This window comes from Prionailurus bengalensis, chromosome B4 (assembly GCF_016509475.1).
Source record: "Prionailurus bengalensis isolate Pbe53 chromosome B4, Fcat_Pben_1.1_paternal_pri, whole genome shotgun sequence".
NCBI lineage: Eukaryota > Metazoa > Chordata > Mammalia > Carnivora > Felidae > Prionailurus > Prionailurus bengalensis.
In genome coordinates, this window is record NC_057358.1 from 100,256,054 (window position 1) to 100,279,327 (window position 23,274).

The following is a 23,274-nucleotide window of genomic DNA, read 5'->3' on the forward strand; positions in this document are numbered from 1 at the left end:
TGAGCTGAAGTTGGACGCTTTAACTGACTGAGCCACCTCGCTGCCCCTGAAAACCAGTTTTTAAAGAAGCTAGGTGATGAACATTTCCCACTCTAAAGTTTGTTGGAAGCAAGCAAGATTAATTTGATAGTTGGATTGAGGTGATGGTGGTAATACTACAGTATGAGAGAACCTGTGGGTCAAATTGGTTTCTTTATTAGAAGCATCAATTGTTAAAAAAAAAAAAAAGAAAAGAAAAGAAAGAGAAAGAATCAACTGTCATGTAGTGTTAGCCAGGGATCCAGGACCACAGTAGAATATGTAATAAATGGGACCTGTTGCTTACTGAAAAAACTTGATTTGAAATCTTTCCATTGTATAATCAAATCATTTTTGTCTAATCTGTTAAGAGTGCAGCAAAAAAAGTTAGGAAGAATTGTCTTGAGTGTAGTGCCATCTGCTGGCACTATTACCTAAATACATTTCAAAATCATTTTATAATCTTGTAATGTCTACTGGTTTTCCTTATTCATTATTCCCTTGGTTATATTTGTTTTGTTCTTGTGCTGTCTTTTTGTTATATATAATTGATACTCCTTTTTAAAAAATCCTTATGGTATCCATAGAATTTAATTCATCACTACCTCAGGTTTTAAGAAGTTCTCATGTTTGGCTTGTCAATTTTAGCTGGAACTTAAAAAGTAAGTCAAGTGTGCATGGACCTTTTTTCCTTTTATTTGTTCTTGTCAGAAACCCTTTATAGTGCTCTAATTTTCTCTCTCTACATTTAATGAGATTAAATGTGAGCGACTCAAAATTATATAATTAAGTACATTTCACTTCTTGATTCAGAGTCTATCCTATTAGAATTATACCTGACAGCAGACATTTACACAGTGCAAGTCACAAGCATATACTTAATCCCTGCTGGCTTGCTAGTTCACTGTGTATGTGGGCTGTGCACCAAAGACAGGCAGGTAACATGTGCCTTGTAGGTAACGTATACGCCCTAGAATGCTGTTAAATTGATTTCTCCCTCTTTTTGGGGGGGGGGGGGTTGGAATTATGGCATCTTTTCATCTCTTGCTCCCTTTCTCTCTCTCCAGCAATTGTATTTTGCTCCCTTTGAATTCTCTTCATATCCTTTGCCTATTTTGTCAAATGTGATGTTATTCATGCTTTTCTCAGAGCTTGGTATATGGCCAGAGAGTCCAGAACAGTCAGAAGAGTCCAGGGAGTGCACACACTCCCCAAGAACAGGAAGATGCATCCTTCTCTCACCAGGTGAACGATCATTCTTTCACATTGGTATATGTATGTTTTTATGGGGAGTGTGGCTGACCTGGGAAGCCTTCATTCATGCTGCCCTGAATTCTCTGTGTGGCCCTGTTATTTTCAGACACATTTCAGTATCATCTGCCATTAAGGAAACTATATCCTTGGCTGTATTTGTTAGCATCTTTATATCAAGCATATTAGCCTTTATGTTGGAGACTGCTAATTTTTTTTAAGTTTGTTTTTTTTTTTTTTTTTTTAAGAAAAAAAGATTATTTTGAGAGAGTGTGCATGTGCACATGAGCAGGGAAGGGGCAGAGAGAGAGGAGGTGAGAGAATCCCAAGCAGGCTCCGCACTTTCAGCATGGAGCCAGGCGTGGGGCTCGATCTCACATACCCTCATGTCCCCCACAGATGTCCCCCCTCCCACTGCCGCTTTTAAAAAATGAATGTAACCTAGGGGCGCCTGGGTGGCGCAGTCGGTTAAGCGTCCGACTTCAGCCAGGTCACGATCTCGCGGTCCGTGAGTTCGAGCCCCGCGTCAGGCTCTGGGCTGATGGCTCAGAGCCTGGAGCCTGTTTCCGATTCTGTGTCTCCCTCTCTCTCTGCCCCTCCCCCGTTCATGCTCTGTCTCTCTCTGTCCCAAAAATAAATAAACGTTGAAAAAAAAAATTAAAAAAAAAAAAAGGAATGTAACCTAAAGGTTTAATAAGTCTGGCATTTAAAAAAAGTTAACTAGATTGCACACAGACAGTTGGTAACTAGTTAGTTGGTTATGTTCCATCTGGACATGTGAATAAACGTGTATTGTGGCATCTATCATCTTGATACACAAGCCAGCATTTGCCTGTACCTGCTGTGTGAGTTTCAGTTCTGTCATGTTGATTTCTCTTTGCAGCAGTGTGCAGCAGCTGAGCTCTCCCAGCTCCTCTCAGTCTTGTCTACTATGTCAGCATTAGATTGGGGAGGTGCTTTCTCATTCCAGTTCTCTTCAACAACACCAGGGTTGTAAAAACCTTTGGCTGCGAACTAGGTACTTTAAGGATCTTCATATGGCATAATTTCTTTGCTCCAATACAGAAAAATCACTGTGTTAGCCTTAGAAGGGATCCTGGAGGACTTGTAATCTAGTAGTTTTTAAACTTTTTTAAAAAAGCTGCTAATGTTTTTTCAATTAAAGAAATCTTATATAAAACCTCAGTATCTAAAAGGCAGGGTAGATAACAAAATGCTGTGTTTAAAGAATTGAGAGTAATGAAGCTCTTTAACACCTTGTTGTTGGTCCTTGAGGCACCTCAGAGAAACTCTGACCTCATTTTATTCATCCTTCTCTTTTTTTTTAAAGTTTGTTGTTGTTTGTTTGTTTTGTTTTGAGAGAGAGTGAGAGAGAGAGAAAGCGCTCAGGTAGGAGAGCTGGAGAGGGAGAGTGAGTATTCATCCTTCTCTTTTCACAAATAAGGGACCTGAATCCTACAGTAGTGAATTGCCTCACTGGGTGTAGCCTAGATAAGAAAATGGCAGACTTTGGATTCAGTAGCCTCTCAGTCAAGGACTTTTTCTATTACACCAAGCTGTTGCTAATGGAATTACTGCATTTCTCAGTGCTCATGATAATTGTATTCTTAATCCCCTTGACCCATTTCACCCATCCCCTCACCCACCTCCCCTCTGTAACCATCAGTTTGTTCTTAAGAGTCTGTTTTTTGGTTTGTCTCTTTCTTTGTTTCTTAAATACTACATATGAGTGAAATCACGTGATATTTATCTTTCTCTGACTTATTTCACTTAGCATTATACCCTCTCTCCATCCATGTTGCTGCAAATGGGAAGATTTCATTCTTTTTTATGGCTAATATTCCACTGTACATATATACCACATCTTTATTCATCTATCAGTGGACACTTGGGCACTTTTATTCTTGGTCACTGAATTTTTTGGCACCCTCTTAAACTTTGCACTGCCCTTACCATGTTCTGGCCTGAGGTTGCAGTACATTGTATAGTGCTTTATGTACAGCAGGCCAAACATGCTCTGTGTTTTGTTGTCATATAAAATAAACATAATTGTATCTTGGTGCTGTGTTATATTGAGGAAGCTGACTATGCATGACAAGTTTTGTTAAATACAAAATTACAACATACTAGCTTTGAATGGGATGTAATATTCTGTAAAACTGTTTAAAATTAGGAGTGTTGACCTTTTTAGAACTATTTAAGTAGATTTACATTTTATCAGAGCTGCCCCATTGTTCCTTACTCATCTCAACATAGATGCTTAACAAGCCCTCAGCATGAAGGAGTGTAAGAAAAGATAGTATCTGAAAATAATAGAAGAGTAATCTCTGTTGGTTTGTTTCTTTACCACCTTAGAGTTTATTTGGCATGTGATGAAAGTTTGAAAATTAAAAAAAAAATTTTAAATGTTTGTTTTTGAGAGAGAGCGAGTGCGCGCACGGGAGCACAAGTGGGGGAGGGGCAGAGAGAGAGAGGGAGACACAGAATCCAAAGCAGGCTCCAGGCTCTGAACTGTCAGCACAGAACCCCAGGGGGGGCTCGAATGCACAAATTACAAGATCATGACCTGAGCTAAAGTCAGATGCTCAACTGACTGAGCCACCGACTGTGCCACCCAGCCACCCCTAAATTGTTTTTTTTTAAGTTTATTTATTTTGAGAGTGAGAAAGTGTGAGCAGGGAAGGGGCGGAGAAAGAGGGAGACTCTCAAGCAGGCTCTGCACAGAGCCTGATGCGGGGCTTGAATTCATGGAACAGTGAAATCATGACCTGAGCGGAAATCACGAGTTGGACACTTAACTGACTGAGCCACCCAGGTGTCCTGTGGCATGTGATAAGGGTTTTAGAGTGTTAGATATGTACAAACTTGTTGAATCACTATGTTGTACACCTGAAGGTACTGTAATATTGCATGTTCACTATACTCAACCAAATTCAGAAATAAAAAATAGACTGCTCAAGGTAGAGGTTTTGCTGCAATAAAAGACAAATTGGTCTGAGAGAATGAGAGTTGAAGTTCAGAGTTCTGTGGAGCTAAAGATGAATTTCAGTTACAAATTTGTCACTCATCTCTAGTCTGGCAGCTTTTGTGTTTTGAGAGTATGTGCAGGGGTAGATCTATTTGAACATGCTTTTTCTCTGAAGAGGACATATTTCAGAATAAGGTAACAACCATTTCAATAATGAACCTTCAAACAGTGCAAAACTGGTAGTAAAATATTGAAATGTTCTCTGTGTCTTTTTTCTGAACTTTTGCCTTTGTGTAATTTACTCTTTAACAGGAAATCAAATCCCAAAGCCATTATAACCATGGATATGGTGAATCTCTTGGACGGAAAACTCATATTGATGATTACAGCACATGGGACATAGTGAAGGCTACACAGTAAGTTTTTTGTTATAGTTGTTTTCTTCTTTGATACCTATATTTTAAGTAAAATATGAGCACATGTATTTCTCCTTATTGATAATTCTCTATTTGGTGAGATATTGTTCTCATACTTTAGCTCTTTGTACAGATTTACCATGGCTGATTTAAAGATTTTGTCTAGTTAGTCCAATGTCTGGGATTCCTCAGTGACAGTTTCTGTTAATTGCTTTCTGTTCCCCTCAGTGGATTATACTTTCTTGTTCCTTTGCCATGTCTTTTAATTTTTTTTTTGTTGAAAACTAGACTGTTAAAATTATATGAGGTCACAGTTCTAATATCAGATTCTCCTGGGGTTTGTTGTTGTTATTTGTGCCATTTCTAAATTAATTCTGTAAACTGTCTTTGTCATGTGTGGCCACTGAAGTGTCAGCTCAGTTAGTGGTAAGTAAATGATTGGACAGAAACTTTTTTTCTTTTTTTTCTTTTTTTCTTTCACCTTTATGTATTTATTTTGAGAGACAGAGACAGTGTGAATGGGGGAGGTGCAGAGAGAGAGAGAGCAGGAGAGAGAGAGTCCCAAGTAGGCTCCTCACTGTTAGCACAGAGCCCCATGTGGGGCTCAAACTCACAAAATTGTGAGATCATGACCTGAGTCAAAACTGAGAGTTGGCTGCTCAACCGACTGAGCCACCCAGGTGCCCCAGAAACTTCTTAAATCCCTAGAACCAGTAAATCCTGGTCTTTGTTGAGGGACTTTCTGTATGGTTTGGACACTCGGTACTCTTCCAGGCAGTGTTCCAATGCCTTAGCCTTCATTGTTTGCTTGCCTGGAACCTCAAAGTCAATCTGATGTGAGAGCTTAGGGTTTTCTTAGGTTTCTGTTGAATATATGCACATAACCTTATGCTTGTGCATGGCTTTCTAGATTCCCAGGAATATGTCTGAGCTTTTCAAAGCCCCTATGGATATCTCATTCCTCAGCCTTTGTTTCTTTCCTCAGATTTGTCTGTTTGCCCCAGCTGTTAGACATCCTCTCAAGCAACTGTGATGTTAAAACATTGGCAGTCCCCAGACAGAAGCTTTTAATTAGTTTAAGTTAGGTTCAGTAGATAAGCCTTTCAAGTGGACTCTTCTAGGGAACCACCAAACAGGTCAAACAATGACCTCTCTTTTGGAAGAAGGCTTTGCAAGAACTCCATCCCTGTTCTGCTTACTCTGGTACTAGTGTAAGGGAACCAGTGTGAGTTTGCTCCTTGGTGAGTCACAGATACACCAGGTGGAGCTGTCACATTAGTTAAACTTTATTTGCAGCAAATGAGATCATGGGAAATAACTTGCAAAGCTGTGACTCCCTGAACAAGGGTGGATGGATTCCTTTTATTTAGTGTTAAGATGAATATTTAAAAAGGAGATCCTTGTCATCATATGTAGAGATGGGCATACGGTTGCACACACACCTTAAGGAAAAGGAAACCTGCCTGTATACACATTGTATGTTATGTAAAAGAGGCATGTGCTTGGGGTGCCTGGGTGGCTCGGTTGGGCATCCAACTTCGGCTCACGTCATGATCTCACGGCTCGTGAGTTCGAGCCCCACCTAGGGCTCTGTGCTGACAGCTCAGAGCCTGGAGCCTGCTTTGGATTCTGTGTCTCCCTCTCTCTCTGCCCCTTCCCCACTCTGTCTCTGTCTCTCTCTCAAAAATAAATAAACGTTAAAAAAAAAAAAAAGAGTCATGTGCTCCTCCTTGGGCGGAGATTTTGGTCTTATAATATGTAAAGGTAGTTGTCAGTCACTCTAGAGGTTATGCCACAGTCTGTGCAGGTGCGATTCAGAGGTTATGCTCAAACTGGTCTGGATGGTCTGGACTGGCTGGAGGTCCTGTCTGGGCAGTTGCTATTGCTTGAGGGGTGGTTTTGGTTTCCATTTCTGAGTTAAGAGATAAGCTGGAAAGAAGAGCTTAAGGAAAAATGTGGGATGAAGGTTGGTGAGTTCAAGCAATAAAGGTCAGGTCTTGGAGTCTAGCTGGTGATGTTGGTACCAGGAATACAAACATTTTTCAAGGCTGCTGGGGAACAGAGAGTCTGGGACTGGGACTCAGGGACTCTGGGAGTCTGGGACTCTGTGTTAAAATACCACAAAATTCTCTGTTCTTACCGAAATTCAGCTGTTTTTTTGACTGAATGCTCTTTGGATTGTTGAAAGCCTTTTGTTAATTTCCATAGTTCTGAAAGTGTTAATTTTGACAGTTTTTGCCATTTTTTTCATTTTTTTTGTGGAGAGACAAACTTTCAAAGGTCCTTAGTTCACTGATGTCACTCTGCCTTCTTGAATGTTATATATAGTCAAATATCAAAGCACATTGTGCCCCCTGTATTTAGCAAACCGATTACACTGTTTTACATTCATCTTTCCTTTTGAGACTCCTTCTTTTGATATCTCCTTTCTCTCATTCGTGATTAATCTGTCTCACCCAAATGTATCATTTCCATCAGCAAATATACTCCAGTATCTTTGATCTTAAGAAGAAAACAACCACCCTTTTTTATCCCTTACATACTCTTCTAACTATTCAATTTCTTGAAAAGTATCTGTCTGTAATTTCTATCTTTAAAAACGTTTAAATTGTGAAACATTTCAATCCTACAGTGTAAAGTCTAGAGAAGAATATAACTGTCAGATTAATCAGATGCTACTAACATTTTGCTGTAATTGCTACAGGTTGCTCAGTGTACTACTCTCTTCCTTCTCCTCAAGGGAACCTCTCTTGAAAGTGCTGTGAATTATTCTCACGAACATTCTTGTACATTTATTTCTACAAACATCTATAAAAAATATGCTATTGTAATATATACCTAAAATTTATATAAATTGTATGTTATTCTTTTTTTTTTTTAAGCTTATTTATATATTTTGGGAGGGGAGGGGCAGAGAGAAAGGGAGAGAGAGAAACCCAAACAGGCTCCATGCTGTTGGCACAGAGGCTGATGGAGGGCTCAAACCCACGAACCGTGAGATCATGACCTGAGCCAAAACCAAGAGTCAGTTGCTTAACCGACTGAGCCACCCAGGTGCCCCTAATTGTATTCTATTTTACATATCATTTTGCAGCTTTTTTTTTAATTAAAAAAGCTATATACCTTTAGCAATTTATCAGTATTGATAAAGACCTAATTTATTTTGCTTTGTTGTTTTTTGAGAGAGAGAGAGAGCAAGAGAGGGACAGAGGGAGAGAGGGAATCTTAAGCAAGGCTCTGTGCTGAGTGCAGAACCTGGTCTGGGTCTCGATCTCCTGGCCATGAGATCATGACCTGAGCTGAAATCAAGAGATGGCTGCTTAACCAACTGAGCCACCCAGGTGCCCCAAGGACCTAATTTATTGTTTAACTGCTTTGTCTTATTCTATCATTCTACTTACTGAAGGATACTTACAACTGCTTCTCCAGTACTTTGTTAGTATTACAAACATTGCATCAATGAATATCCTTCTTCCTGTTTTCCTGAATACATAAATAAGAGTTCTAGGGTAGAAAAATCAAGTGGAATTTCTGGCTTCTTCAGTATGTTCCTTCAACCTTACCAACTATTGCCAAATTGATTTCCAAAGTGGCTGTGCCAATTTGTACTTTAACCTGCAGCAAATGCGTTCTTCTTTGACTACTTCTTGCCAAATCCTAGTTTTGTCACACGAATAATTGTTGTCAGTTTAATGGTTGTGAAATGGTTTTCTGGGTTTTTTTTTTGTTTTTATTTAAAGAAAAAAATTTTTTAATGTTTATTTATTTTTGAGAGAGAGAGAGAGAGAGAGAGAGGCAGAATGCTAGTGGGTTGGGGCAGAGAGAGAGGGAGGCACAGAATCCGAAGCAGGCTCCGAGCTGTCAGCACAGAGCCTGACAGGGCTCAAACTCACGAGCTGTGAGATCATGACCTGAGCCAAAGTCAGACGCTCAACTGACTGAGCCACCTAGGTGCCCTGGTTTTCTGTTTTGATTGGCCTTTCTCATAACAAATAGTGTTGAATATATTTCCTATGTTTATTAGCCGTTTGGATTTCTTCCTGTGCAAACACATGTTAAATCTTTTACCCATTTTGAGTTCTTATGTCTTTTTTGTAATTGATTTGTAAAAGTTCTGTATGTATTTTGATGGGAGTCCACAAGAAGTTAGTGGAATATGTGTCCCCTTAGTGCCCTTCAAAGTCCTATTTTGCTGCTGTGCTAGCCCCTTCACACCTCCCAGACATGCAGCTCACCATTCAGTACTCCTCTCCAGTGTGTACAGACTTCAGTTTTTTTTCTGCAACAATGTGGTAGAAGTTCTCCTCTGGAAACCTGGATTTCCACAAGGCTCTCTCATCTGTAGGAGGTTGTCTAAGACAGTGTTGTCCAGGGTCCCCAGACCATTGCCAAGAAGGACTGTAACCAGGTCATGGGCCACTGCAGGATCCGTGGCTGGGGCACTGAGGTCTGTATGCCTAATACCCAGCACATGGATGGATGAGACTTCTCATCTCCCTTTTAGTGTGGTACTGGATCCCATAACTGCCGCAGAGGCACTTTTGTCCATGAGTAGATGCCAAATTATTGTTGGAAGGGGGACAAAATGATGGATGTCTTATACTACCCTGATGCTGACATCAGTCTGGTCCGTTTCATCTTGTATAATATATATTGTTTTAATCATTTCTTAGTCTTCACAATTGACCTAGCTATTTTGGCCTTTTACTCTCACAAATGAATTTTATTTATTTTATTTATTTTAATGTTTATTTTTGAGAGAGAGAGACAAGCAAACAGACATAGAGTGCAAGTGGGGAAGGGGCAGAGAGAGGGGGAGACACAATCTGAAGCAGGCTCTAAACTCTGAGCTGTCCAGCACAGAGCCCAATGTGGGGCCTGAATTCATGGACCGCGAGATCATGACCTGAGCTGAAGTTAGACACTTAACTGACTGAGCCACCCAGGCACCCCCACAAATGAAATTTAGGTTCTACTTGAGAAATTCACGAGATATTTATTTGGGATTTTAATTAGAATTTCATTGAATTTGTAGATTAATATGGGGGAAATTGGTGTATATATTTGTCATAAGTGTTATTTATAGTGAGAGCAGTGTAATTAAATGTGCTTTCTCATTATTTTAGATGATTTAACATTTCATATTATAATGATATTGGAATCTGATCCTAAATATATTTTACTTGGATACTTTGTTTTAATGAATTTTTTTTCTGAAAAAAGATAACCTCACAAAGATACATAATTTCCTGATGGAAGAATTATAGTCTATGCTACATTGACTAAGTCACAGTAATTACTTTTTCAGTATTATTCACTAAGCAAATATTTTACTGACTTTTAACCTGAAATACCCATTTTTAATGACAGTTCTTGCAACCTATTCAGGTTCTGGCATTTTTACAATGACAATAAATGGGTTTATACATATATGTTAGAGAATTGTGTCAAAAATTTTAGCATATCCACATGAGGAAGTTTTCATAGGTGATATATTTAGATCTTTCAGAAACTATATTATGTAATGATGCAAACATTTTCAACTATACAGTTTTTAAAAACTGTTCTCTTTATAGCAAGTTTTCTTCTAAAGTAGAAGTAGTTATTTTCTCACTGTGTCTAAAATACCCTTTTGCCTAGAAGAGGAACAGACTAAATATCTTTATCCATTTTAAGCATATATGGTTGATAGTATACTGTGCATTCATTTGCTGTCACTACCCCTCTCAGCGCCCCCCCCCCCCCCCCCAAGCCAGTACATTTGAAATACTTTTCTTTTTTGTTAGAGGGAAAATGCAGTTCACTTCTTTGTATGGTTAAGAAGATTTTCGGGTCATCTGGTTGGCTCAGTTGGAGAAATGTGCGACTCATGATCTCCGAGTCATGAGTTTGAGCCCCACATTGGGTGTAGCAATTACTTACATACATACATACGCTAGAAAAACAAAGATTTTCGTGGTCATTTATCTCATTTAAAATGTGAGGTAGATTCTGCTCTTCAAGGTAATGTGTCTAGTTTACTTAACTAAGCACTTGTAGGCAGTTTTCTGAAAAAGAACAAAGAGCTTAAGATACCACTATCATCTCTGAATTGTGAAACTCTTGCTCTTCCCTTTGGTTGATTACGTTGTGCACGTGTGTGTGCACATGTACATATACGGTACAGAGCCAGTGAGGGCAGCAATGTGAAGGCTCTGTTAAATATTAGTGAAGCTTGATTAATTACCTATGGCATTAATATAGTTAGACATTTTAGTGTTTGTTTCTAGTGCCCCATTATTGTGCTACCCCTCCCCCAACCTCACCCTGTGGTGTGCCTTCCCCATTTTGGAGACCGCTCTAAGAAATACAACTATAGTCAAAGCTCGTTTAAATTTGTTTTTGTGTCTCATATTTCCAAGGACGTGATATTTTGTTTAGAATAAAGCTGGTGGTTCTTGAGGCTCCATGGTGGATTCTTGGTAGTTTATTGTACTGTGCTCTCCATTTTTGCTTATGCTTAAAATTTTCCATAATAAAAAGTTTAAAAACTATGTAGCCAAACAGTATTCAAAAGCTGAAAGGTGGGGTAGGATCAGGCTCTCTGCAAGTGCCTATCTTCTTTATCGAATAAAAACATCTTTCCTAGATCTCTCCCAGTGTACTTTGTCTTATGTCTCAGTGGCTTGAACTAACAGGACTCTTTCCCTACCCACCCTACTTCCTGTCCCCACATGTCCTCTTTCCTCTTTTATTTGCCCTAAGGAATATCAAAGCTAAATTTGTAAACAAAGAATCCTGAGGCTTGTGAAATATCCTTTCTTCTTTTTGTTCTTTTAAATCATTGATGCTTTTTGTTACTGCTTTTTTGTGATTTAATATTTTTTTTTTATTTAAAAAAATTTTTTTAACGTTTATTTATTTTTGAGACAGAGAGAGACAGAGCATGAACAGGGGAGGGTCAGAGAGAGAGGGAGACCCAGAATCCGAAGCAGGCTCCAGGCTCCGAGCGGTCAGCACAGAGCCCGACGCGGGGCTCGAACTCACAGACTGTGAGATCATGACCTGAGCCGAAGTCGGCCACTTAACCGACTGAGCCACCCAGGCGCCCCTGTATTTTTTAATATAATTGTCTGTATTTTTATAAGCAGCCTTAAGTGTTTTATAGACTAAGAGGTGATATTGATAAAAACAAGCAATCACTAGACATTTTATTTCTGGTATCCTTTTCTCTTCCAATTGATGAGATATTGCATTCTTATAGATAAGACATTTAAAACTGAAAATGTTGCTAACTGGATTAGGAAAAACTGTTGGAATATTGATATTTTTAAAGTAACATTTTACATTGAGAAATCCATTTTAATTTCCAGGTATCATAATAGAGCATTATTTTCTTCTGGAAATGTTACTTTCAGCTTTACATTTGTTGTAAAATAGTAATAACAATCTTATATTTTTTTCTTTTCAAGATATGGAATATATGAACGCTGCCGAGAATTGGTGGAAGCAGGTTATGATGTACGGCAACCAGACAAAGAAAATGTTACACTCCTCCATTGGGCTGCCATCAATAACAGAATAGATTTAGTCAAGTATGTATTTTTTGTATTTTAAAGTAATTATTTATTATAAAATTATTCTAAATTATAAAAATTAGTAATTTCTAAAATTCATTGCTTTTACTCTTTATTTTTTTAATGCTTATTTATTTTGAGAGAGAGAGAGAGTGTGAGTGCAAGCGTGGGAGGGGCAGTGAGAGAGAGGGACAGAGAGAGAATCCCAAGCAGGCTCCTCTGATGTCAGCATGGAGCCCGGCACAGGGCTCGAACTCCTGAATTGTGAGATCATGACCTGAGCCGAAATCAAGAGTCGGATGTTTAATCAACTGAGCCACCCAGGCACCCCGCCCCTTGTTTTTAAAATGTAGATTCTATGTACCTTTTTTTCCTGAAAAAAAAAAATAGTTTTTAACATACATCAAACACTTATTTGTACAAGGTGCTGTGCTGAGTGTTTTTCCATGTATATTTCCTTTAATCTTAATTCTTGAAATAACCCTATGTGAAAACTAACAACTTTCACTGTTGTCTTGATGTGGAAACTGGAGCATATAAATAGGTTAAATAGGTTACTAATGCCATGCAGCTAATAAGTTGGAATCAGGAAATCAACAATCTAACTTGCAGCTCATGTTCTAAATGTGAATTCTTTGGGAAACAGCTACAAAAGAAAAGGGAGCAGTCACAAAGATAGTAGGTAATAATAATCTAACTATTCATGCCAGCATAAGTAATGAATATTTACTAAGTATAAATGATTTTTATTACTTACTGCTAATCTGCTTTTTTAGTTTTAATAAGAGGCAGTTAGATAAGCAAGAGGTTAATAGAAAGTCTTTTTAGTGAATCTAGTTTAGTAGTCTCTGACAATTTGGACGTAAGTTCTTTAGATAAAGATATGAATCTGAAGTAAACCAGTTGCAGATGTGCAGTTATGTACAGCACACAGAGTCCAGAGACAAATAGGATATTAATGCCAGGTAAAAGAATTTTCCATTTTGAGTATGAAAGAAAGGATAAGCAAGTAATAACGAAAGCATTGAACTTGAATGCTTTCTTCCAGAGAGCATATCTCTATTTTATTTGTTCCTTTTGTATTCTTGTATATCTCATCTTCCCTCTGCCTTCGATATGGGTCTCCTGATATCTAATTCTGTTTTTGTTTGCAGAAAATGTTTTTATTGCATCTTTATTTGTGAAGGAAATTTTCCCTATGTATAGAAATCTAGGTTGGCAGTTTTTGTTTTATTTTTGTGTTTTACTCATTGAAAATATCATTCCACTATTTTCTGGCTTCTGTTACTATTGAGAAATCAGGCTAACTATTGTGCTTTTGTGGGCTTTTTTTTTTTTCCCTTTTCTTCCCTTGGCTGCTTTTAAGTTTTTTCTCTTTGTTTCTGGTATTCTGCAGTTTCATGATGATCTAACTAAGTGTGGATTTCTTTTTATTTACCCTGAATGAAATTGCAATGAATTCTTGATACTTCAGATTGACGTTTTCATCAGTTCTAGAAAAATCCCAGCTATTATATCTTCAAATATTGCTTCCATCCCATTCTTTTTTTGCTCTCCTTCTGGAACTCCAGTTAAACATATGTGTGACCTTTTCATTGTATGCTCTGTGTCTTTTATCCTCTTTTCTGTGTGTACCGTCCTCCGGTGTGCTTCATTCTGGAAACTTCTTACTTACCTTCCAGTTCATTTATTCTCTGTGTGTAATTTGCTGTTAAATCTATTCAGTGTGTTCTTAATTTTATTTTTCAGTTCTAGCATTTTCGTCATTTTATTTTTTAAGCCTGTATTACTGAAATCATTCGTGGCTGAAATTTTCAATCTTGTATTCTTGAACATCGTAAATAATTATTTTATAATCTGTGAGAAGATAGCATTTGTAGTTTGTGTGGGTCTGTATCTGTTAATGTTGTTTCTTCATGTGCTGATTGTCTTTAAATATGTACCACACAATGTGTTTGAAAAATTATTTGTTGAATAATTTGAAGCCTAAAATGAGATTTCCATTTGTTTCTGCTAGGCACACTTTTAATTTAATTTCAAGGCTTTAGATTTTCTGGATCACCCACGTGGCTAAACACAGGCTAGAGCCAGGTTTATTTCTGGTTCATAATTACTGCTACAGTGCAGCTTTTTGGGGTCTCAGCCCTTGTTTTGTTTTGCTTTGCTTTTGTCTGCTTAGCTTGCTTCTTGGCCAGCTCTTCTGCATCAGCAAATTGTCTCCAGGGCAGATGGTGCCCAAGTAGTTTTCTAACTTCGAATTTTAACGTCTCCTGACTTTTGGCCTGGTTAATGCTCTTAATCTTGTTAGGTTTTACTCTTTAGGAAATGTTTCTTATACTTCATTGAACTTTTTTAGTTTAATGGGAGGGTTGATTCAAATTATCTAGTCTTCTAAACCTCTGTTTGTTTTTTTGGTTAATGTTATTTAAATCAAAGTAGTGTATAAACAATTTGAAGACTCAAATAGTACTTAAAGTCTTACAGTAGGAAATAGCAGTCACTCCCCACCACCTGGGTCCTATAGCCCAGAAATAACTATTTTCAGTACTTGAGCTGTTTCTTTCAGTGTATACGCTTTATTTTATATATTTATGTTGCTACTTTTGTCTAGAAATCTATTTTCTTTACAAAAATGACAGTACTTTTTCTGCTTTTTCATTTAATATATATGTCTTCAAGATTTCTCATTGTCAGTACAAATAGAGCTGCATCATTCTTTTTAAACAGCTGTACAGTGTTCATTTATATGGATTTAATGTATTTCATGGTTTTCCTGTTGATGGATGTTTGTATTGATTTTGATGTTTCTACCATTACAGCCAGTGTTCGGATTGCTAATCTTGGTCATATATCATTTTGTTTATTTTTATATATACCTGTAATATTTCTAGGAGAAAAAAAAGAAGAATTTTGATTTTTTTTTTTATGTTTATTTATTTGAGATAGACAGGGAGAGACTGCATGCAGGGGAGGAGCAGAGAACAAGAGAGAGAGAGAGAGAGAGAATCCCAAGTAGGCTGTGCACTGTCAGTGCAAAGGCTGACACGGGGGTTGATCTCATGACCCTGAGATCATGACCTGAGCTGAAATAAAGGGTCAGACTCTTAACTGACTGAGACACTCAGGTGCCTCAGATTTTGAATTTTAATAAATATTGCCCACTTTTATGCTGTTATTTCTTGATTTATCAATTATTATCTATTTTGACTTTCTATTTTAGGATAACTAGATGTCCTAGAGCTCCTCACCACTAATCATTCTTCCATCCTCTATTTTAGTATTAGTTAAGTCACTGTGCATAGTGTAAGTTGTGAGAATGTAAATTCTCACTGCTAAGCTCAGAAGTGTTCTATGATTATTTGTTCTTTCCTTGCAGAATTTTGATTTTTGTCTGAAGCAGCAGTTACTTCATTTTATTTTCTTCACTTGTTTAATTTTCTCTATATTGTAAGTAATCCTTCCCGTATCCCATACTGTTACAACCGTAAAACCCCTCTAGCTGCCAACAGCATCACCTAATTTATCTGTTCCATTTTTGGAGTTGGGAGGGGGAGGAAATCATTCCTGGAATTCTCCACTTTTTTGCTCCAACCCAGATTTTTTGCTCTAGAACTAACATACAGCCATTATCTTAAGACTTTGCTTTGCCATTATTCTGGGAAATCCTTTTGCTCCAATGTTGGTTTCAGTTTCCTGGATCTCCTGTTTTTTGTCTCTTTTGGGTTGCTCCCTGATTTTAGTAGAGCACAATTTCTGATAGCTTTCTGAGAGAGACAGCACTTGGGAGGTAAATGATTTGAAGTTACAATTATTTCTGTCCTTACACCTTATTGGTTGTTCGGCTGAGCATGGACTTACAGATTAAAAGTAGTTTTCTTAGAATTTTGAAGCATTACTTCATCATTTTCTTAATTCATATGTTACAATTGAGATTCTGTTGGTCAAAAAATTCACAGTTGTCTTACGTGTAAAAATAAAGTCTGAAGTGAGAAATATAGACAAAAAGTCTTGATGCTGCCTGCCTTACAAGTGTTCCAAGCCACTTGTGGAATAGTGAGGTTATAGAGTAGTCAGTAGTTGTAGAGTGGGTTAATAATTAGTATCTGTGTGTATTATATCTTCAGGTGGGTAAACTTAATTTTTTATAGTGCATAATCTAGCAAGTTACTTTCCTAAAACAAACATGGTGATTAAAGGCAGTTTTCGATAACAACTGGTATTTATAGCCTCAAAATTACTTTTTACTACCGATCTGGAATTATACCCCCACTTAAAAACTACAGCCTATTTCTACCACAACAAATAGCATGAGCATCATATTTGCCTAGGGTCCTTGTACACATAGGTCTTATGGGAGTGGCTTGCGGTTGTTCAGATGTATACAGCACACATAGTGGGTTTGTATTGCATCTTGGGGAATTCATTGCTTTTATAATAAGAGCAGGCTTGCTCTTTGTTCCAGAGGGAGACATTACCTCATCTCTCAAGGTTGCTGGATACAAACACAACTCTGAGAAATGACCTATGTAGAAGTGGTCAGGGCCTTGTATTCTTCGTTTATACCTAGCAAGGCATATGGAAACATGAGAGACCCATGGAGAAATGTCTCTCTTAACAGTTATGTTTCATTAGCATGTATTTAACTACAAAGTAGTCGGGACACTTTCATGATAATAAGAAATAAAATAAGTATAATGTGGAAAGGAGGAGACCTTCACCTTAGCCTGGATTGTCTATAGTTCCAATGTTTTCAAGCGAAAGTTTTTATTTCTCAGCTTTACCCTAACGTAATAAAATAGAAAGGATTAGCTCAAGCTCTTGTGTTCAACAGTCTCTTGTTACCTTAAGATTCTTCGTTAAGAGTAGTAATAATACTTGTAAATAATACTTGATTATTATAAATAGTCAAGTAAGTAATACTTGAGTTCAAGTCAAAGCTTTATTAAGGAACATGGGGCTTTATTAAAAAATATAGGGTTCACAATTTTTTGAGAATACATTGTATGTGTGGCTTATTCTTCTTCCCTGGGAACATGTACTTTTCTTTCTTTATCCTTGGCTTTGTGAAAATTCACATTATTGTGCATTTTATTTATTTATTTACGCATTTACTTTATATCTAATTTATGGCCATTAAGTGGCCACTTTTAATCTGGAAACTTGCCTTTTTGGTTTAGGGAGGTATTCTTGCATGGTGCCCTCAAGAGTGCCTTTCATTTTCTCTGTTCCGCCCCCCCCCCCCCGCCCCCCAGGAACTTTTATTGTCAGATAATGGAACCAACCAGATTGATTTCTTTTTACCATTTATCCCAAATACTTTTTATCTCCCAGTATAGCCATTGTACTTTGGGGAGATTTTCTTAATTTATATAATTTATCTTCTAATCCTTTCTTTGAATTTGTAATTTTACCAATTGCATTTTCAATTTGCAAGTGTTTTTTTTTTTTTTGATCTCTGTCTCCTCCTCCCCTTTTAAAAAATATTTTGTTCTTCATATCATGAGTATATCATCTTCTCTTATTTTTGGAGGACGTTAATTGTAATTTTTTGTTTTTTAAGTTTTGCTTTATGTTATCTGTTTATTTTAGGCTTCTTCTATTTATTTGGTCTCCTTCCATATTTGCAACTTTCCTCAATTATCTAATCATACTTAGGAGAGACATAACAAAGCTGATTGGAAATTGTAGAACTTAGATCACAACAGGAACCTCTCAAATGTCTACTTCTAGAAGTTTTTCTCTGGCATTGTTCAGTGTCTCTTAGAGAAGAATCTTCTAATATCTTTGTAGGAGGAGCTAAGTATCTATCTCTGTCTGCCAGCTGAACTGAGCAAGGAAAGGGGTTTGGGGTTGTAGTTGTTGTTTAGCATGTAAACTTTCATTGAATTGCTATGTTTTCAGTATAGTGTCTCATATGGTTCTCTGATTTAATTCCCTGAGTCTCAAATTTCTCTGATGAAGGTGCTCTGAATGTACTTTTCAGCAAATGCTGAGTGGTTGAGTGTTAAAATCAGTATGAGCCTGAGGCTGAAGCCAGAAGTCATCATCATACAATGAAATTTAGAGATGTAAGAATGAATCTGAACTTTCAAGAGTTTGAGGTATTACAGTAATTTTGAAATTTTGAGGAGTCACATTTTGAAATTCAACATTACAGTGCACAAAGAAGTACTTACCTAGCACTGTCAGCTGCTTGTTTCCATCCATGTCACTAAAATGCCTGTTTGTGGTGCTAAATACTTAACTTTTGGCAAGAATGTAAGTTACAAAACAATTTTTTCAGTAACTTTTATTAACTTACAGCCAGTGTTTTTGTTTATAGTCTAGCTTCTTTACATTCTACAGAGATAACAGTTACCTTTAATCCCTTAGTCTTTCCAGGGTTTTATAAACTCTGGATTGCTTCTCATTGGTGTTCCCTCTGGAGACATTTGAGTTTTAGCTCTTTACTTTTCATCTTTCAAATACTTGTTAATATCTCTTGTTCATTGATGGTCCTATCTCAAAACCTAGGGATCATTAGTTAATACCTGCAGGAACATTCCTTGGTAACCTTCTTGTAGTATACAGGAGGCTTAAGTTTAAAAGTAAGAATTAAATGATCTTCTCAGAATTTTGTAGTTTTGAACTAGGGTCTAATAGCTATAAAGAATAACATGTTATAAACATTTGGTACTTCTTTTCCAGTAGTTTACAATGAAAAGGCAATAAAAGTTATTCTTCTTTAGCATACAGAAAAAAAAAAAAAAGTTGTACTTTAGAACCAGTCTGGAAATCACTCATTGCCATAGCCCTAGCAAGGATTTGAAATGTGAGTAAAAATAACTCTCATGAACAAATATATTGACTATAGAGAACATAATATAAAATTGCCTTAAAAAAACATCCCAGCTCTTATCAAAGTTGTTCTTTGGCCAAGCTATATTTCTCTTTGGGCTCAGAAAATCATTTTCAGCTATTATATAGTTTAAACTTAAGAAACAGTTTAGGAATAGTTAAATGTTTGTATGCAGACTAATGTCTGATATTTTGGACTGGAAATATTTTAGTCTGGAAATATTTTGTTAAGTTACTTAAACTATTTAAGAAGATACGGTAGAGTTGGGCCCTTTATTGTGTAATGTTTTAAAAACACCAGTTTAACAAATACATAAAGCAATAAATTTCTGAATCAAACATGAGTATATTAAATGTTTAAAACTGTGTACATTAAAAGTGAATGTGTTAGTGATCTAAAGCAGTAATCACTTAGAACAGTTTAAGAATCTCAGTAATATACACACATCAAGTATTTGACATCAGAGGTGTGAAATCACTTATATTCAAGATTCATTATATTGATCAGTTCAAAGTAAGCATTATGATAAGCAGCTAAGTCCTGTTCATTTCAGAAGATATCAAGATGTTATAATGTTAATATATTAAGCAGTGAGGTTGCTTTTTTTTTTTTTAAAGCAACATACCTTTAAAGGCATAACAAGGCATTCTAAAGAACCTCTATGTTATACTTACAATTTATAAAATTCTTGCACGTAAATTGTTTGATTTAATCTACAGTAATTTTGTGAGGAAAATAAAGCTCTAAAAGCTGAGCCTCTACCAATGGTAGACTAAGTGGCCTGTTCTACAACTTTTCTGTGCTGTTGCTCTTTGATCCAAGTCTTAATGGTTCTCTCACCACCTTCTTTTTTTATAGAATTGTTATTTGGTATTACTGTTCTTTTTTGTAACTTTGAAAAATTATTTTCCTTTTGCTTCTAGAACAAAAGAGAGTGATGTGTTTGATATAAATTCTACTAAGTATATTTTTTAAAGATCACAAAAGATTGTTTATCATAGAGACATAAACTAGCATGAGATCTACAATGGAAAACATTTTTTTCTTTATTTTTTACATAATTTCATAAAATTGAAAATGCAAGTTGTCTAAATTATTTAAAATTTTGTCTTATAGATACTATATTTCGAAAGGTGCTATTGTGGATCAACTTGGAGGAGACCTAAATTCAACTCCATTGCACTGGGCCACAAGGTTTAAATTTGCTTCTGGATTATTTTTTTCCTTTGGTTTCTTTTTTAGTCTATAACTAAACAATTTTCTTTTTTTAATGATATGCTAAAATGAATGGGAGAACTTAAAGTAATAGTTAATACCAACAGTGTACTAACGTATTGCCGTATAGTGTTACGTGCATTGGCAGCAGTTTATTGCCCCAGAATATCTTTAGGGAATTCACCATGCTGATGTTAATCCAGTTAGGTTAAGACTGAGTTTGTAAATGTAATATTATGCAGCCTCTGTATATTTACAACTAAAGAAGTTGCCCAGTTTCTGAGATAATTAAGATAATATTTGAATAGGATTAATAGAATATAGTAACTATTTATTACATATTTAAAGAAGTTATAAGTATCTCTAAAATTTAAAAGACTTATTTCAGTTGAGACTTAAAAGCCTTAAAATCCTAAGTATGTCTTGACATATGCCTATTTTAAAAAACTTTTTAAATATTTGTATAATCTTTTCCACCATTACCCTATTTAAAAAAAGATCTTCCCGGAGATCCTGTTTGAAATAACTTTATATATTTAAGTGTTTATTCTTTTATGTTTTAGACAAGGCCATCTATCTATGGTTGTGCAACTAATGAAATATGGTGCAGATCCTTCACTAATTGATGGAGAAGGATGTAGCTGTATTCATCTGGCTGCTCAGTTTGGACATACCTCAATTGTTGCTTATCTCATAGCAAAAGGACAGGTAAAAAAATTACAATGGTGTGGATTTTAATCAGATGTTCTTCATGGTTTATTTTGAATAGTACTCTCTGATGGATGACAGTGAATAAATATATAGTTAGTTTCATATTGAGGTAGTAAATGTAGTTAAGTTGAAAATAAGAAAGATAATCAAGAACCAGATAATGATCTATTAAATTGCATTTTTTATTTCTGAGAATGATAGAGATGAATCCTGGAAAGTAAGAAAATTTAAGTATCTATTTTTTCCCTTAATTACATCTTTTGAATATATCCTCTGAATTCATTTAAACTTTTTTGAACATATTTTACTGGTTATTTTCTCTATTAGGTACCTCTTGGAGAAGGGGATAAATTGTTTAGGATCAGTTTCTTGGTTTCTGCTGTGTAAAATAATGCTGCTTCATACATGTCAGAAAACTTCTCATGTTTAAGGAGTTCTTCCTGACTTTTTGAGTGTGTACTGACTATAATCGCATTAAATAGGTACCAGTTTATATATACCATGTTTTTGTGATAAATGTATTTCATTAAAATTAATGTTTCTCAGTTTTTGTTTCATGTGTTTTCTCTGGTCATACTTAAATATTAGTTTTATAGCTAAGGATCTCATCATAAGAGTAAGACAAATGATTTTACTTCAATGCTATTAACATTTATTTTAGATTAAAATTTTTATGCAGATTCGCAATTTGAATAGCATTTATCTTATGAATTCTTTTAAGATATTTGTTGTTGGCAGTGCCAAGCACTGACCCTTGTGTGTTGTGCTTATAGCTTAAGGAAAGAGGCGTAGACCGGCTACTTGCTAGTAGGGGAAGGGTTTCTGTTATGGTATTGACAGACTACCCACAAAATCGGTTCTGACAGCTTTAGAACAATATCAGCTATTCCTTGGGTTGACTGGTCTTGGCTTGGTGGTTCTTTGCCTTGTGATAATGGCTGGGGCTACAGTCGTCTGGGGGCTTTACTGAGATGGAGGATGGCTCATTCACATAACCTTGTATCTTAATAGGAATGGCTAAAAGGCTGGGTCCAGGTGGAATGCTGAGATGACTAGTCCTCTCTCTTTTTCTCCATGCAGTCTCAGAATTCTCTCTCCATAGCACCCTCCACGTAGTCTTTCTAGCAGGGCAACTAGACTTCTTGTGTGTTGGGAGCTCCCAAAAGAACAGAAGCAGCTCTGCCTCTTTTAAGTCTTAAGTCTTGAACTGACACAGCAACATTTGTGCTCCATTCTGTCGGTTAATGCAAGTAACAGGGCCAGTCCATGTTCACTGGGGGGACACGTGGATGTGACCAGCAGGTGAAGTTTACTGGGGGCCATCTTTGGATACCAGCTGCCACAGGAGATTACTTTTGTTCTCCCAGAGTTCCTTCTAGGCTGGGGTTTGGAGCAACAAATGGTGCTGTAACCCATGATAGTGTTGTTAGTGGCTTTTTATTTTGCAGGTATAAATTTATATTCGCTTTTTTTCCTTTTGTTTTTTTAACTGGGTAAGAAAAGTGAGATAAATTTTAGTCTTTTTGTTAGCATATTGATTTTGGGTTTTGGATGTTTTAATAATCTTTTTAATTCTGGCATAGGATATTGGCTATAAAATTCTCGGGGCAGGGATTTCTACCTGTTACAGTACCTTTTGTATATAATAAATGCATGATGATAACAAATGGCAGTTTGTTTTCTTTTTCATGAGTAATTTTTTTGCTACAAAAGTAACACACTTACTGTAAAATATTCAAACATAAGAGCAGAGTATGACTTAGAAAATGAAACCCCATGTCTTCCCTTACCCACATCCCAAACTGAGATCACTTTCTTTTAATTGTTTAGTATATTTTTCCAGAATTTTTTTCCATCTATACACTAATTATAAAAGTAAACTTCTGTAGTGTTCATTACATCATACTTTGGGGTCCAAAGTCCTTCTTTGGCCTACAGAACCATGGGTTCTTTGGCCTACAGAACCATGGGTTCTCCAGCCCATCTTTTGTCATTTCCCCTCACTCACTCTGCTTTGACACACCAGTCTTCCTCCTGTTCCTTGAGCAGCTCTGCTACGCTGCTGCTTTAGGGCCTTTGTGATTGATCTTACCTTCTGCTTGGTAAATCCTTCCCTCAGATAGTCACACAGTTCTCTGTCTGTTTTATTTCAGTCAGATGTTTGCTCAAATTTTATTAGTTCTGATTAGTTCCCAATTATAAGTAATAATAAAATGACTGTATTTTCATTTTTTCTTTTTCTTCCCTTTCACTGACTTTAGTCTATAATACTGTTTTTCTTAGTGTTAACTTCTTTCTGGT

The 23,274-nt window shown here is 36.5% G+C and overlaps 1 protein-coding gene across 5 annotated transcripts in view; it reads left to right on the plus strand.

The window, feature by feature from the left end:
* ZDHHC17 (zinc finger DHHC-type palmitoyltransferase 17) overlaps nt 1–23,274 on the plus strand; it is a 104,246-nt gene that overhangs the window by 20,971 nt on the left and 60,001 nt on the right. For 3 of the 5 annotated variants that reach the window (XM_043561548.1, XM_043561544.1, XM_043561545.1), the window contains exons 2-6: nt 1,168–1,263; nt 4,550–4,653; nt 12,105–12,227; nt 20,164–20,241; nt 20,826–20,970. In XM_043561548.1, the coding sequence (XP_043417483.1) occupies nt 1,168–1,263; nt 4,550–4,653; nt 12,105–12,227; nt 20,164–20,241; nt 20,826–20,970 (546 nt within the window). The remainder of the gene's footprint in view (nt 1–1,167; nt 1,264–4,549; nt 4,654–12,104; nt 12,228–20,163; nt 20,242–20,825; nt 20,971–23,274) is intronic. The other 2 variants (XM_043561547.1, XM_043561546.1) reach the window with 1 other exon arrangement.